Source organism: Chelonoidis abingdonii, chromosome 8 (assembly GCF_003597395.2).
Source record: "Chelonoidis abingdonii isolate Lonesome George chromosome 8, CheloAbing_2.0, whole genome shotgun sequence".
Taxonomy (NCBI): domain Eukaryota; kingdom Metazoa; phylum Chordata; order Testudines; family Testudinidae; genus Chelonoidis; species Chelonoidis abingdonii.
In genome coordinates, this window is record NC_133776.1 from 88180274 (window position 1) to 88196421 (window position 16148).

A 16148-nucleotide genomic window follows, 5' to 3' on the forward strand; every position below is an offset into this window, starting at 1 on the left:
CAGCGCTGTAAACCACCCCAGCGCTGCAACTTATCACCATCCCATTGAAGGCACATAACAGCACTGCATCTCCTCGCGCAGCGCTGGTTGTACTCCTGCACCACTGCCTCGGTATAAGGATTGCAGCATTGGTGATGCAGTGCTGCTCCGCCGTGTGGCGCACCAAAAGGTGTAAATTGGCCCCGAGGTAATCGGAGGTATCCAGAAATTGCTCGTTCCAGCACTCGTGATTATGTATGTTATGTCATCAGTCGCACTTTACTGCCTGGCCTTCAAGTGACCCGCTATTGGTTTCTTACACGCCTGATTAATATCAAATCTGCTCTTAATATGCCCGGGAGATTTTAAAATCCCCTTCTTGTTCTCAGCAGGTGTAATGATTTGGAGTGCATCCTCAGTGAATTCATGGGACATTGCCTCCACGGGCCGACGAGAGGTGAAGAGTACCCAGGTTTGGTAGCAATGGCGGTTGATGTACTATCAGTGTTTTTGTGGGGAGAAGCTGTGCAGTCAAGTGCAGCTCCAGCCATTAAAGGATACGTATTATGTGCAGATCTCAGGAGCCCAGACCGAAAAAAAAAAAAAAAAAAAAAAAAAAAAAAACACACAAGGAAAAATTCAAGAGTGCGTGGGGGAATTTTTTTTAACGTAATCTCACAGTGCCTTGAATGTAGACAGCAAAGCTAGTTACACATTTGGGCCTTGATCCTGAAACCGATAGCTCGCCATTGAAGTTTACAAACCCTGCGTGGGCAAAGTATTCTGCCTATCAATTGCAGGGTTGATTGATAGGTATTTAAAGAAAGAAGGCATAGTCCCCAGAGGAGAGATGCCAAATGACAATTTGCCTTATCTGCTGCCTGCCACAACTTTACATTGGAGCAGCTTAACATGAAGTATTTCAGTTACTTCTGTGCTGCATCTTGGACATTCTGGTTCTTTTGGCCAGAGGTAAGGTGCTGGTGTCTCAGACACAGATGCTGGCAGCTTGGCAGGCTAGGAATGGGATGCAGGGATGTGTGGAGATGGGGGTAGAGATTTTTCATGGAACAGCTGGTTCTCACCAATTTTACTAGCACAAGAATTCTGCAAATGCATTCTTACTCCCCCAACCTGATAGTGAATATTTGCAGACATTGAAAAAACAGCACTGCTATTGGTGACTGTGCTATTAATGTATCAGTCAGCCAAGAAGCTACAGCCTGGTGCATTCACCTCCGGATACTGAAGTTGGGTGTGCTATGTGGATTGAGGCCAAATGCCAAGACCATCCAGTGATCCCTTCTGGTCTTAAAAACTCTGACACTGGAGAAGTGCACCAACAGCCAACCAGTGCTCCCTGGGGCATGGCTTGTTGCTATTAAAATAGCAATTTAAACTACTGTAAGCAGAGCCTGGGTCCTGCTCCATCAGATCCAGGTACCTACTGTTCAAAGATATCCGGTGATCCCAAGCCAAGCTTTTACTAATGAACTGCAGGAGCCTAAGTCATAGCGTAACCACTGCTTCTGCCAGTAGTGCCTTCAGAGCTTTACTATTATCCTGTGCTCAAGTTCCCGTCATTTGTTTAGGAGCCAACAGAAGCAGAGGTTCCCACCCTAGCCCCAGTTACGAGAACTGCAAGTCAAAATAGCAAAATAGCCTGGGGGAGGTGAGAGAAGAGGAAAGCAGAGGAAGCCTGGATGCTAGGAGGAGTCATGAGGAAGAGTGGGGAGGGGTGTCTGACCGACAGCCTGTTTGATTTGGAAAGGAGAAGTAGGCGATAATGTGTCTGAAGTTTTGAAATTAGGGATGCTGCACAAAGTGAAGGAAAGTTCTGTTTCCTTCAAAGTGGGAGCTGAGGGTGATACCAATAGATCAGTCTGCATTTGACAGTGGCTGGAGGAGATGGTGTCCCTCCCTAGCTTCTCTCTCATGTTCTTTCCTAATCCAACATAATTGCATCCAGTCTGGAGCACTCTGGAGAATGAATATCAAGAAAACCAGAAAAAAAGCCGTTTCTAGAAGAAAAACTAAATTAGAATATATTTTAAAGGATGAATCTCATTGCTACAGTGGAAAGCACCAGTGGGCTGCTAGCTATTCAATGTATCAGTTGCGCAAAGTGACTCAAACCTAGGAAGGCAGGGACTATGAATCATCGGAGAAAGGGATAGCTTTGACAATGTAAGCAAGATTCAGTGACTGCTAGAATTATTACAATGGTGTGGCTGCTCCCTGATGTGTGCGCTGGTGTATTCTCAGGCTTGAGCTCCGTGAAAAGCCCTTCCCGCAGTCAGCACAGTGGTGTGGACGCGCCCCGGTGTGTGGACGTGCCCCGGTGTGTGCACGCTGGTGTGTTCTCAGGTTTGAGCTCTGTGTAAAGCCCTTGCCACAGTCAGCACAGCGATGCGGCTGCTCCCCGCTGTGCGTGCGCTGGTGCATTCTCAGGCTTGAGCTCTGTGAAAGCTGGTGGGTGCTTGCATTCCTCCATATACTAATCAAGCTAAAGTCACACAGTCTTTCAGGTAGTCCATGCTGTGATTTTTCCAGTAAGGTGCTAGTCAGTTAATCAAAATAGGATTGGGGATGGATTGTCTAAAACCACATCTGCTATGTTGTACTGTGTAATCTATGTGAGCTTTACACTTGGATCATCAGATTAAAGAAGAATTAATTCTGTGTTATGATCATTTAGTCTGACCTCCTACATAATGGTCTCTTTGGACTTTGAAGTCTGTTAGAATGCTAGATCCAAGTTCTAGCTTCTGACAGTAACCTGAAGAACTCTGTTTGCCAGTATGGATTATTATTCCTTAGGTATACAATTAAGATATGAGCTAAGGGATGGCAGGCACATTTGGCAAGGAATTTCATTTGCTGGAGCCACCTGGATTCAAGGTGTGGCATCCTGGATGACTGTTCAAAGTTACCCAATGTTAAGTCTTATTAAATTACTTCAGTATATTGTAATGTGCTGACATGGAACCTTGTAATACCGATAAACAGATATTTGAAGTTATTTTAGTTCATGTTCACGACTGAAGTCATCCTTGTTTCAAAGAAAGTCTCAAAGCTATGCAATCTTTGAAACTTGTGGATATACCAGAATTGAATGGTGTGGGCTTAAAATGCTATCAATTCATCTCTAGATCCCTGTTTAAAAGTGGTTAGAAGTTTGGTAAGAATAAAGTAACTTCTGACTTTGCACCCTGTTATTGCAGGGTTCACACCTTCGATCTAGTCTACATATCATCAACAACAAGATTATATATAGGAGGTGTTCACAGACAGAGACAACCTTCTTTCCCATTCACCGTCAAACATTCCCTGAGGCAAATGCAACAGCTGCTTACATGGAAAGTATTTAATGGCCTGAAATTAGGCTCCTAAACTTAAAAGAAGTGGGCTGATTTTCACAAGTGCTGAGCACCCAAATCCCACTGAATTCAAGGGAAACAGTAAGTACTCAGTAACTTTTAAAGAAGAAGCTTCCTCTGTTCAGGAAGCAGACACTAATGAACCAGCATGACTAAGGGTATGTCTACACTACAGGATTATTCCAATTTTACATAAACTGGTTTTGTAAAACAGATTGTATAAAGTCGAGTGCATGCGGCCACACAAAGCACAATAATTACGGATGTCGTGCCTCACAAATGTACAGAAGGAAGACGTCGATCGAAGCATTGCCCAGAAACAGGGAGCATCCGTAGCTATCCACAGTCCTGATTGCTACCCACCGCCCTGGAATTCGGGTTGAGATCCAATCGGATCGTGCTAAATAGACTGTGTGGGTTTCGGGTAAATGTCATCACTCGATTTCCTCTCCTCGTGAAAGCAACGGACAGACAATCGTTCGCGGCTTTTTTTCCGGAGGCCCTGGCAGACTCGCATATGTGCTAGAACACGGTCCGTTCTGCCGTTTGTCGCTGTCAACGCAAAAGGGACCCCAGATTGTACTGGAACCGCAACAGAGCGATACTCCCGCAGCGCTACACAACAGACGCATCATGTGCCTCTGCAAGGTAGAAGATGTTACAGTCATTCAGACCGTCTGCTGTGCATGTAATGACCGAGAGAGACGGTCAGCAGCGCTCTGACCATGTTCTGCTGTGCAATGGGTGCTACTGGCTGCCTTTTGCTGAGTGGTCGGCGGAGCACAAAGACAAAAAATCGGGAATGACCCCCCCAACCTTCTGCTCTGTTACAGCAGCTCCCCTCATTTGTGTGATGAAGTAAAAAATGCAGGATAACCAAACAGATTTTAGTGAGATAAAACGAGGGGGCAGCAAGCCTCAGCTGCTATAAGTCCCAGAAGACATAACAGTAGGGGGGCAGAGACCCAGCATCACTGCTATGATGGTTCAGACAGTACTAGAATCTTTCTTTAGACATGAAAAGGGGGGCTGATGGATTTCAGCCCATGCTATGAGAGGAGGTTACCAGAGCTTGTTCTGTTACCATCGCCGGGAATAACGGGAGATTCCTATTTTACCAGGTGCCCCGGCTGACCTCACCTGAGGCCAGCCTGGAGTCACTCAGGATGATGAGAGGAAACAGCTGCCAGCCTACTGCACTGTACCGTCTACCACCGGGGAAGGGGAAGGATTTTTTTCCCTGTCTTTCATGGGGGCGGGGGAGGAGAGTAAATTGACGAGATATACCCTGACCACCCAGACAGGTGTTTGACCCTACAGGCATTGGAAGCTCAGCAGAAGGCATATGCTTTTCAAGACTCTGGGGACTGTGGGATAGCTGAGTCCAGTACCCCTCCCTCCCCCAGAGCTTCCATTTGATTCTTTGGCTTTCCGTTACACTGTCACGCAGCTACGTGCTGGTGGCTCTGTATCATAGCCTGGAGATTTTTTTCCAAATGCGGGCATTTTGTCTTCTGTAACGAGCTCTGATAGAACAGATTTGTCTTCCCATACGGGCGTCAGATCAAATCACACCATACCCACGGTCCCAGCTGGAGCTCTTTTTGGATTTGGGACTGCATCACCACCCGTGCTGATCAGAGCTCTATGCTGGGCAAACAGGAAATGAAATTCAAAAGTTCGCGGGGCTTTTCCTGTCTACCTGGCCAGTGCAACCGAGTCCAGATTGCTTTCCAGAGCGGTCACAATGGTGCACTGTGGGATACCGCCCGGAGGCCAATACCGTCGATTTGTGGCCACACTAACCCTAATCCAACGTGGCAATACCGATTTCACGCTACTCCTCTCATCGGGGAGGAGTACAGAAACCAGTTTAAAGAGCCCTTTATATCGATATAAAGGGCCTCGTTGTGTGGATGGGTGCAGCGTTAAATTGGTTTAACGCTGCTAAAATCGGTATAAATGCGTAGTGTAGACGAGGCCTAAGGCCCATTGGGGGTTCACTACTTGGTCAGCAACTCTCGTCAGGCCTGTCAAGGTCACTACATCTAATGTGCTGTTGTCAATCAGTATCTACAAGGTGTCATGCCATGTATCATATACAAACTGGTAACATGTTGGTCCCAAAAATCATTGTGTGATGGACGTATGGCAAACCCACAAAAGGACTTTGCAGACATGTGCTACAAATGTGTTCTTAAAACAGTATCTAAACCATGACTCTTTCAGAGCAAGGAACGTGGAGACACATTCAGGCAAATGGAATCAATATAAAGGCATCACTAAATACAAAAAAAAAAGTACATTTATGTGCAAGTAAACAAAGCCATTGGAAAAATGAATACTTAATCTGGCTAGTGGATGGAGACTGACCCCAAAGGAGTCTTCTGGCCTCCTGAAGCAGAGTCAATGAACTTTGGGAAGACAGTATGGCATCTACATCCCAGCAAGATGTAGGAAGCCCTTTGTCTGGGCTTTTCAAAGAATATAGTTCAAAGGTTTAGTGGACTATGAAGACAGGGGTTGGAGACCCAGGTAATAAGCAACTGAAATCAACTGTATTAGAAGAGTATCGAGTAAGGGAATATATGAAAGCCTACGACACTGGTGATTAATATAGTGAAATGTGTGCTTTTGTGCTACACAAGTAATTATGAGTAGTCACTGATCTTATGCTTTGAAGTCTGTGACAAAACCCAGGGAGAAGCAGGTTTAATGCAGACAGGAGGGAAGGGAACTCTTTACCTTCCTCCAATATAAATTAAGCATTATGGAATCAAAACAATGGAAGCCCCATTTATTTATGAATCTGCAGGGGGATGGGAAGTCAACAGGAATGGAAGAACAGCAGGAAGTCTTCCTGCCTCTTGTAACAGGGTCAATGAACTTTGGCAGATATAAGCAGAAACAGAAAGCCATTTTGGAATCCAACACTTGGATTCAAGAGCGCCAGAGCTCTTGAAATCACAGACTGTTGGGTCCTTCAGCAAGGGGAAGAGGGCAGGGTTTGAAGACTGAACTGAGTTTAGGTGAGAAATCTGCTTAGGCAAAAGATTATAACTTTCTGAAAGTAAGTTTTAGTCTTGGATGTGTATCTTTACTTTTGTTTGCTTGTAACCCTTTCTATCTTTATACCTGGTATCACTTAATCCTATGTTTTTTGTTAAATAGGTTTGTTGGACTTTTACTCTGAACCATTTCAGTGCTCTGGCTGAAATACAAATGTTTGTTCAAACCCCAGTTAAATTAATGAACTGTAATGTATTGTCTCTTTTAAAAAAGAGACATGAACTTAAAACTTCTGTGAGTGTTACAGAAGAGCTGGACACTGCAGGGCAGATGGTTTGGGACAATCAGAACTGGGGGAATATTGGGGTCACCCTGCAAAAAGTAACTGGGCGGTGGGAGCCAGGTGTCAAAGTTGTGAGCCACAGCAGCATAGCACTGAAGGCATCCAGAGTTACAGGGCAGGTGGTGACAATCCCTTACTGGTCTGGGTTACACTCCAAAGAGTCACCCTCAGGTTGCTGCCTTAATAAAATTACTTTAAATGTAGCAGCTGGAAAAAATAGCTGCATCACATGATCAGCCACCCACCCAGGTAACATCAGTAAATGCTTTGATTTTGGGGAAGGGTTTCTGAATCTTAAATGGTATTGAATTGACAAAGCCAATTTACAAGTATGTCTAAGGAACAAAGTTTCTTCAACATATAAGGTCCCTATTTAAAAATGGCAAGAAACTCACTGTATAGTGAGAACCATGTTGGCAATTTGACCAACAATTCCTTTCATCCCTCTGAGCAACATTGCCTTTCCACCTACACATGGCTAATTAAAAGGGGGAAAATGCATCTCTACCATGTGGGGTAAGGAAAAATGTGTGTACTGCTTCCCTGTGCGCCCCACAAACCCAAATGGATTACATTTAGAGAAGTATGGAGGTTGTTCGTAACTCTGAAATGTTTGTAACTGAACAAAACATTATGGTTCTTTCAAAAGTTCACAACTGAACATTGACTTAATAAAACCTTGAAACTTTACTATGCAGAAGGAAAATGCTGACTTCCCTTTAGTTTTAGTTGTTTACGTTTAACAGAGTACTGTATTTGCTTTTTTTTGGTCTCTGCTGCTGCCTGATTGCGTACTTCTGGTTCCAAATGAGGTGTGAGGTTGACTGGTCAGTTCGTAACTCTGATGTTCACAATTCTGAGGCTCTATTGCAGGGGTTGGCAACCTCTGGCATGCAGCTCACCAGGGTAAGCATCCTGGCAGGCCGGGCCAGTATGTTTACCGGATGAGTCGGCAGGTTTGGCCGATCGCGGCTCCCACTGGCTGCGGTTTGCCTTCCCAGGCCAATGGAGGTAGTGAGAAACCGTGGCCAGCACATCCCTTGCCGCTTCCCATGGCCCCTATTGGCCTGGGACAATGAACCGCGGTCAGTGGGAGCCACAGTCCGCCAAATCTGCCGACGCGGCAGATAAACTGGCCCAGCTCGCCAGGGTGCTTACTGTGGCGAGCCGTGTGGCAGAGGCTGCCGACCCCTGATCTAGGCCAACCTGTAAAAATATTTTGTGTGAACGAACCAATTACCACCAAAAAAATGCCCAGAAGTACAGAATACCCACAACACTGTACAGTACATTAAGTTAGTAAAACACTTCTTTTTTAAAGATTTAAATTCCAACTTCGTAAGTCCTGAACAATTCAATTGTTTCAGAAGCTATTTTCAACTGATGAAAAATGTAAGCAGAGTGTTTACCTTTTCGCCTTTTACTCCACTACAGTCACATTTGGATCCTGATGTACATCCATGGCAAGCCTTAAGAGAAATAAAAGGATATTAGAAGCTTTTAATTGCAGATTGAATGCTACTCTTATACAAAAGTGCACTAAATATTTTTAAAATGCCTTAAAAATACTAGTTTTACAATCCTTACAAGTCATGTAGCCTGCATGCATGAGCTCAAACTGGATATAGTTTATAAAAGTTTTGAAGCAGACTAGTTATATACATCATGCCCAAGGAGGTACCCTATACTGTAAAACTTAGGCATTCAATGACACCAGCCTGGGGAAACTCTGAGCACGTTTCTAATCTAAAAGTTTTATTTATTTATTACACTAGTAAAGTACTAACATAGCTTTCCTGGCCAGGCTCCAGATCTGGGAAAAACATTTCAGTAAGGGCTCCAGCCACTAGATGGCACTTTTGAACAGAATTTATACAGCTGAGACCAAACCTTAACAGGTTGGATTTATCAAAAGACTAATGGAAAGGTACTTATTACATGATGAATTCCACCTCTACAGCCCAGTTACCATCAGAACTACAAAAACTTAACACCAGACTATCCCCATCAACTTTGTATCCAAGAGCATGACAAAGTAGGCTACAATGGGTCATTCTAGCATAAAGGGGAGAGAGAGAGATTTGCACATATCAGAGCAAGAGCAATTGGTGATAAAAAACCCAAGCCAGATCACACTATTACATCACATTCACTTAATTTCTAAACTATTCTCTTTCAACATCTGTTACAGAACTCCAGAGTTCTTTCAAAGATATGACTAGACTGACTGGCATGTGGGTTCTTTAATTCCCCCTACCCCACCCCTACCACACAGCTGGAGATCAGCAGCTGAAGTGTTTTGTAGCCTGATATCTCTATACTGATATGTAGTGATTGTTAAGCTCTTTTACAGTTAATCACAAGCAATAACACTAGAATGGTCACAATTTGGAATAGTTTGACTTGTTCTAGACAAGTGTTATTACCAAAGTACAGCACATGCTTTAAACTTTGCAATATTAAGACTTTTCAATAACATTTTATATCCTGCTTACTGTATTTTCTACTTCACGCCTCTGATGAGGTGGGTTTTAGCCCACGAAAACTTATGCCCAAATAAATTGGTAAGTCTCTAACCTGCCGCAAGGACTCTTATTTTATACAAAGCAAGTTTCAGTGAAATAGGCACAGTATTTTGCGTGTCAGACCTTCGGTATGCCATGCTTGAACTATTTTTCCTTATCAGAGCCTCTCTAAGACATGACCCATCACCTACCTGGCACTGGGAACGTACTGGCTCATAGCCTAAACAGATTATTAAGCATCAGACTGAAAAACAGAACTTCATTCACCTGCAGCTATGCTAATCTGGGATGGTGTTAATTGTTGCAGTGAGACAACTGATGTTTTGTCAGCTGTCACAATTCTAGTACAACTGCCTTAAGTCATTGAGACATACCCCAAGTTCTCCACTCATCTGTTTTAAGTAATTCCTGTATTTGGAACTCTAAAAGCAGGGGTCGACAACCTCTGGCATGCGGCTTGCCAGGGTAAGCAACCTGGGGGGCCAGGCAGTTTGTTTACCTGCTGCGTCCGCAGGTTCAGCTGATCGTGGCTCCCACTGGCTGCGGTTCGCTGCTCCAGGCCAACGGAGGCAGCGGGAAGTGTCACGGGCCGAGGAATGTGCTGGCCGCGGCTTCCTGCCACTCCCATTGGCCAGTGGGAGCCATGATCGGTTGAACCTGGGGATGCGGAGGGTAAACAAACTGGCCTGGCCCACCAGGGTGCTTACCCTGGTGAGCCGCAAGTGCCAGAGGTTGCCGACCCCTGTCTTAAAGTCTCAAACCCTTTGATCAGTAGAAGCTGAGTAAAACAGGTTCAGGCTCACTGATTAGCTAGGATCACATCATGCAGTTTAGTATCGTAAGGGCCAGGAATTCTATTCAACAGTTGAATAGAAGATAGACTGTAAATTTGTTTTTAAAAAGTAGTTTTAAGATTAATTCCACTATCAATCTATATATATCTATATCTATATCTATATATATATATATATATATTTACAGGATTAAGATTAGTTACATGTGACATTACTGTCCCCCACCACAATACAGGCCCTAAAAAGCAAGGAAATCTCAAGTCATGGAATATCTAACTGTGCTGTAAAGCCCACAGAGCAGATTTCCAGTGACAAACTCCATAACACAACATGGAACTTTCTGCTGCCTCCAACAGAGAAGGAAACCCTGCATATTAATTTCCCTCAAAATATAATGCAACACAATTCCAACCTCAGTAACAGTAGCAAACATTTATTGCTGTCAGATGCATGCTGGTTTAGGGCATACAAGAAGCATGAAATTATAATTAAGGTTTTGCATTATAATACAAGTGCTAGATTTTGTTTTGGGGTTGGGGCAAGAGAGAGAAGAATGTCACACTTAATCAACCTCGGTCCCTTTCAAAACACAGTTTGTCCATGGAATTTCCTGGGTTTTTAAATGGCAAGTGCAGGAGGGTTATAGGGGGAGGACATGAAAGGGAATACTTGGATTTCCTCATGACCCATAGGGATATGAGAAGAACAGAGATGTTTAGGCTAGGAGAAAAATTGCCAGTGGTAGGATGGAACCTGGTGAGTACCTCTACCCCCCCTCAGGCCTGACTTACACTAGACTATTAAGTCGGTTTAATGACAATGCTCAGATGTGTGAAAAATCCACAGCCTAAACAGTGTTGTTAAGGAGACCTAACCCCTAGAATTCTTCCATCAACCTAGGTACCTCCTCTTGGGGAGGTGGAGGACCTATGCCAACAGGAGAACCTTTCACATCAGTGAAGGTGGTGTCTACGCTGAAGTGCTACAGAGCCCCAGCTGCACCACTGCAGTTTTTTTAAGTGTGGACATACCTTCACTGCATCTCTATGAATAAGACAGTGGAAGGAAGTAAACTGCACCTTACCAATGCTAGAGACACCCCAAAACGATTTCAGTATGTAAAATATGCAGAGCAAGCCAGATCGAAAGTTGATTGAACTTCAAGTAGCTTTGGAGTAAGCCCATGTTTTCAATACAGGTTCTTGCTAATTGGCATCAAAGCCAGTTCTTGCAAAAGGCAGACATAATATTGCCAGTATTCAGCAGTAGGAACCAGGGTAGCAAGACAGAAAAAAAAATACATCCTTTCCCATAATGAGATTTATTAGAACAAATCTCTATTAGGGTGTACTATATCAAACTGCCCTTAAAGCAGAGCTAAAAGGTCCTTCCCTCCCTTAGCCTGCTTCCATTTTAAATAGTCTCCCCCCACCCCATTTTCTTTTTCGTATGGTGGGGCAATAAACATTCAACAAATAAACCTTTTTGATCAAAATTAAGGAATTCTTCATTTCTGCCTTTGACTGCACTCAAGAGCCTTAGCTATGCTAAGGCTGGATTCCTTCCATTTTGAGCAAGACCCTTTCTTAGCCTGTTTGATAAAAACAAGGAGTGTCCAGGCTGGACCATTCTTCTGAAGGGCACAGAGAGTTCTGAATGCCTGGCTCATATGCTTTATCTGAGGTGAATGCAATCTTCAGCAATTTCAAAGTAAGAGAAGGAAGCTGGAAGACACCTCTGTCCTTCAGTCAGAAAAAAAATCCGTTTTAGATGGTAGTGCAATCAGATGTCAGTCATTTCAGACTAAAAATCCTTGTATGAATTATTCATTCAGTGTATCAGGAGAGATGTCCCCAGTAATCTCATTTATCTTCCTGTTTATAGGTTATTCTAATCCCCAAGTTGTGTAGAGCTAGAATTTGGCAGGTAGTTCAGGTGAAAAGACAGAAGTCTCACATTTTGGCTTGGGTGATAACCAACAAGTCAGATACTGAAAAAAAAAAACAAAGGAGACCCATTTCATCTGCAAATGGGTTGTTTAGGTTATTTTGGTAATATTAAGGTCACTTCTAAATGGAACAAGTGTGCACAAGAAATATAATAACAGGAGACATACCTATCTCCTAGAGCTGGAAGGGACCTTGAAAGGTCATTGAGTCCAGCCCCCTGCCTTCACTAGCAGGACCACGTGCTGATTTTTGCCCCAGATTCTTAAGTGGCCCCCTCAAGAATTGAACTCACAACCCTGGGTTTAGCACAGCAATGCTCAAACCACTGAACTCTTTCTCCCCTCTGGGTTTACAATATATATATTTTTTTCTTTTTTTGCCAGACACCTGCTAACCAGAAGATTAAAGCTACAAGCCAGAGGCTGAAGAGTTTTGGTATCACAAGTTTACTGTCAGTGTGTGTCATTGAAGTAATAGAAAATGCAAGCCCTGTGCAAAGCACAATTATGCCTGGAATTTCCCCTCCTCTGCAACAGTGATAATTTCTTATTCAAATCTTCAAAACAAGCTTCAGGACCACTGTTACAACGCAAGCAAGCTCTCAACGTCAGGGTTTCCATGCCTGGGGAAACAAAGGTCAGCATGGTAAAAGTCAGTCTTCTGCATGGCTGCAGCCTTCAACTTGCCCTAGTAGATAACTGCTGAAGGGAAAAGCATCAATATTAGTGAGAAATAATGCAGTGAAAGGCATTGAATTCTCAGACCTGTAAAATGAATTAAAAAAACCAAAACACCCTATATAGCACCTTTCAGCAGAGGGTGTCAGAGCATTGCACGGACATTTATCAGGCCTCATAAAATCCCAGTGAAATAGTTATTCCTCTTTTTTACAGGTGGGGAAACTGAGGCAAAGAGATTTGCTCAGTATTACATACAAGTCAGTGATATTGGGAACAGAACCCAGGAGCCTTTGTTCCCAGTCAGCAGCTCTAGACACAAGATCACATTCTGTGCACCATAAGAGCTGCAGCAGGGACAGTATCAATCTAAGAAAATGGAATAGACTTTAGGACTGTGACTTGATCTGAAGGATCTACCTTGGAGAAGAGAGTTTGTTCTCCAGACCCACTCTATTTTTACCCTTTGAGACTGGAGAAGGGAAGGGGGTGGGGGAGGAGGAAAGGGAGTAGTATGTTAAAATATTACAAGAACTGCTTAGTTTCACTGGTTACACATTCCACATGGTTTCTAAAAGGGCCTGCAGGAAAAAACAGCTGAATTGGTGTGTTTATTATCCCTGCTATGACTCTTAGACAGCAAAACATGATCAAGGGCTCCAAGTAATGTATTGGAGGTGAGCTAATCCTTTCACCGGGCTTTCCTGACAGTTTCTACCCTACTGAGCCACTGTGCTCTGAGTAAGCTCCTTTCATTAGTGCAGGGGTCGGCAACCTACGGCATGCGTGCCAAAGGTGGCATGTGAGCCGATTTTTGATGGCACGCGGCATGGACTGAGCTGCTCAACCCGCCGCCATTCTGGGGTTTCCGCCGCCGGCGGTCCCACTGCCAGTTCCACCCAGCCCCCACTGTGGCCTGGGTGAAGGAACCCCAGGTTGACAGCAGGCTGAGACCCCAGTCAGCAGGAGCCAGGGGCAGAAACCCCAGAGCGGCAGCAGGCTGAGCTGCTCAGTCGCTACTCTGGGGTTCTGGCTGCTGGCCCCTTACCAGCCGGGGTCCCCCCTGCTGCAGCCCCACTCACCTTGCTTCTGGTCGGAGTTCCAGCACAGGCCCCCAGCCAGACAGGGTCCAGGCCTCTGGCCCGTCTCACCCCTACCAGCCACCAGCTCCATTCACCTCAGCTACCGATCTGGGGTTCCAGCCGTTGACCTGCCAGCTGGGGTCTGGATCTCCAGCCTTGCTCAGCCTGCTTTCCAGCCTGGAGTCCCAGCAGACCACCCTGGGCTCTGCTCCTGGCCTTGGATCAGTGCTCTGCAGCCTCCCTGCTGTGGCCCACTGTCCCCAGTCTGGGACAGTGGGGGTTGCACACAAGGCAAGAGGGGGTGCACCTCAGCACCCCTCCATCTTAAAATTGCTTATATCAGACCACACTGCATTTGCCCTTGTGTCTGCCTTCTATCGCCATTCCTTTCCTCCCTCCCCCCCGCCTACTGAGAGTTGAAGGGAACATTTGACAAAATGGCAGCTCCAAAGAAAGTGAAGCAAGATGTCGATCATTTCAGCCTGCTTGGACAGACGCATTTGGATTTACTGAAAAGAAGGATCGTGCTATTTGTGCTTTCTGTTATGAAAGTGTTGTTTGTTGCACATCAAGTGTTAGACGACATTTTGAAACAAAGCAAGAGAAAACCTCCTGATGAAGCAGACAAGACTGAATCAAAGAGGCAGTAGCAGCCTATGAGAAGCAAAGCAGTGTTTTTAAAAGCTTAAGTGTAAGTTAAAAATAATATAAAAAAATCAAGCTACAAAAGGAAGTTACTAGATTGCACAGTGCACTGCAAAAAATGGAAAGCTGTTTACAGATGTGGAATATATAAAAAAGTTTTTCCTCAGCAGTTGAGAGATTTTGTTCAATGATTTGCCAAATAAAGATACAATCAGATCTAGAACAAAAGAACTGCCCATCTCTGCCAGAACAGTCGAGAGACGCGCAAGTGAAATGGCAGAAAACTTTAAGGAAAAGCAGATGACTGCATTTAAAGACACAGCAGTGTGTAGTGTTGCAGTTGATGAGAGCGTGGATATAAATGATGTTCCACATTTGGAATTGTTGCAAGATATCATACTTCCGATGAAATTCAAGAGGAACTCTGTTGCCTAAAACCCTTGCATGGCATAAAGGGGGAAGATATATTGGAAAGTTTTGTAAGCCTTTTTGAAGAAAGGAGGAGTTGACATCAGAAAAATATTGTCTGACAATAGATGGTGCGCCTGCCATGGTCAAAACAGAAGGGATTTGTAAAGTTACTTGAAGATCAAATTGGCCGTCTGACAGTCAAATTTTACTGTATCATCCATCAAGAAAACCTGTGTGCTAAAATTTCTAATTCAGAGCTTAAATAATGTAATGAATTGTGAATTTCCTTTGTGCTCAATCTGCTTTGACTCACAATTTCAAGTACGCTAGAAAAGATGGACAGTGCGTATAACGACATCCCACTTCACAGCAACATTCGGTGGCTAAGTCTTAGCAAGGTTTTGGTGCGCTTTTAAATTGTTTTGATGCAATCTAGGCCTTTTTGTCAGAAAAAGAACAAAACTACCCCGAACTGGATGATGACAAATGGCTGTGTAAGCTCATGTTTCTAACTGATATCACCGGTCACCTAAATGAACTCAACCTCTGTCTCCAGGGTACAAGGCAAACAGTTCTGGATCTTTATGAAGCCTGGAAAGCATTTGTTGTGAAACTAGCAGTTTTTTCCAGGGATATTCAAACTTCTACTTTCCGCTACTTCCCACTCATACAAGAGCTATCGACATGTTGCACTGTCAATGTTGATGCGATCGGAAAGTACATGCAAGAACGGGAATCAGAATTTTCTGACAGATTTCAAGATTTCCAGTGATTTGGCCCAATGCTTTCTTTTCTAATTAAACCTGAAAAGTTCAACGAAAGCGACTTGGGTTTGTCTGTATTTCAGTGGATGAGTGTTGAAGATTTCGAAATGCAACTCATTCAGTTAAAACGGTCAGAATCATGGATACCAAAGTTTGTGAATCCGTGGAGCACACAAAGCTACCAAGAGAGATCATGGGGCCTCTATTCTGACCTGCCTAACGTCCCTGCCAGTAAAATTTAACTGTTTGAAGAAAATTGAGTTTGCAATGCTTTCAGCATTTGGATCCACATACCTGTGTGAACAAGTATTTTCACACGTGAAATCTGTCCTCTGTCCCTCTTGGAGCCGGTTAACAACTGAACACTCAGAAGCCTGTGCGCAGCTTAAAGTATCCAAATACGTGCCAGACATTGGAAAACTCAGCAAGGAAAAGCAAGAGCAAGGCTCACACTAAACTGAAAAGAGTTTAAATAAAGCTTCTGAAACATTTTTAAAACCTTGTTTACTTTACATACATTTATATATTATAAACTTAGATAGACCTTCTAAAAAACATTAAAATGTATTACTGGCACGCGAAGTCTTAAA

General features: G+C 44.0%; 1 protein-coding gene across 1 annotated transcript in view; it reads right to left on the bottom strand.

Moving 5' to 3' along the window:
- COL4A5 (collagen type IV alpha 5 chain) overlaps positions 1–16148 on the bottom strand; it is a 157876-nt gene that overhangs the window by 94100 nt on the left and 47628 nt on the right. Inside the window, exon 2 of the mRNA XM_032788201.2 lies at positions 8121–8180. Coding sequence (XP_032644092.1) covers positions 8121–8180 — 60 coding nt within the window. The remainder of the gene's footprint in view (positions 1–8120; positions 8181–16148) is intronic.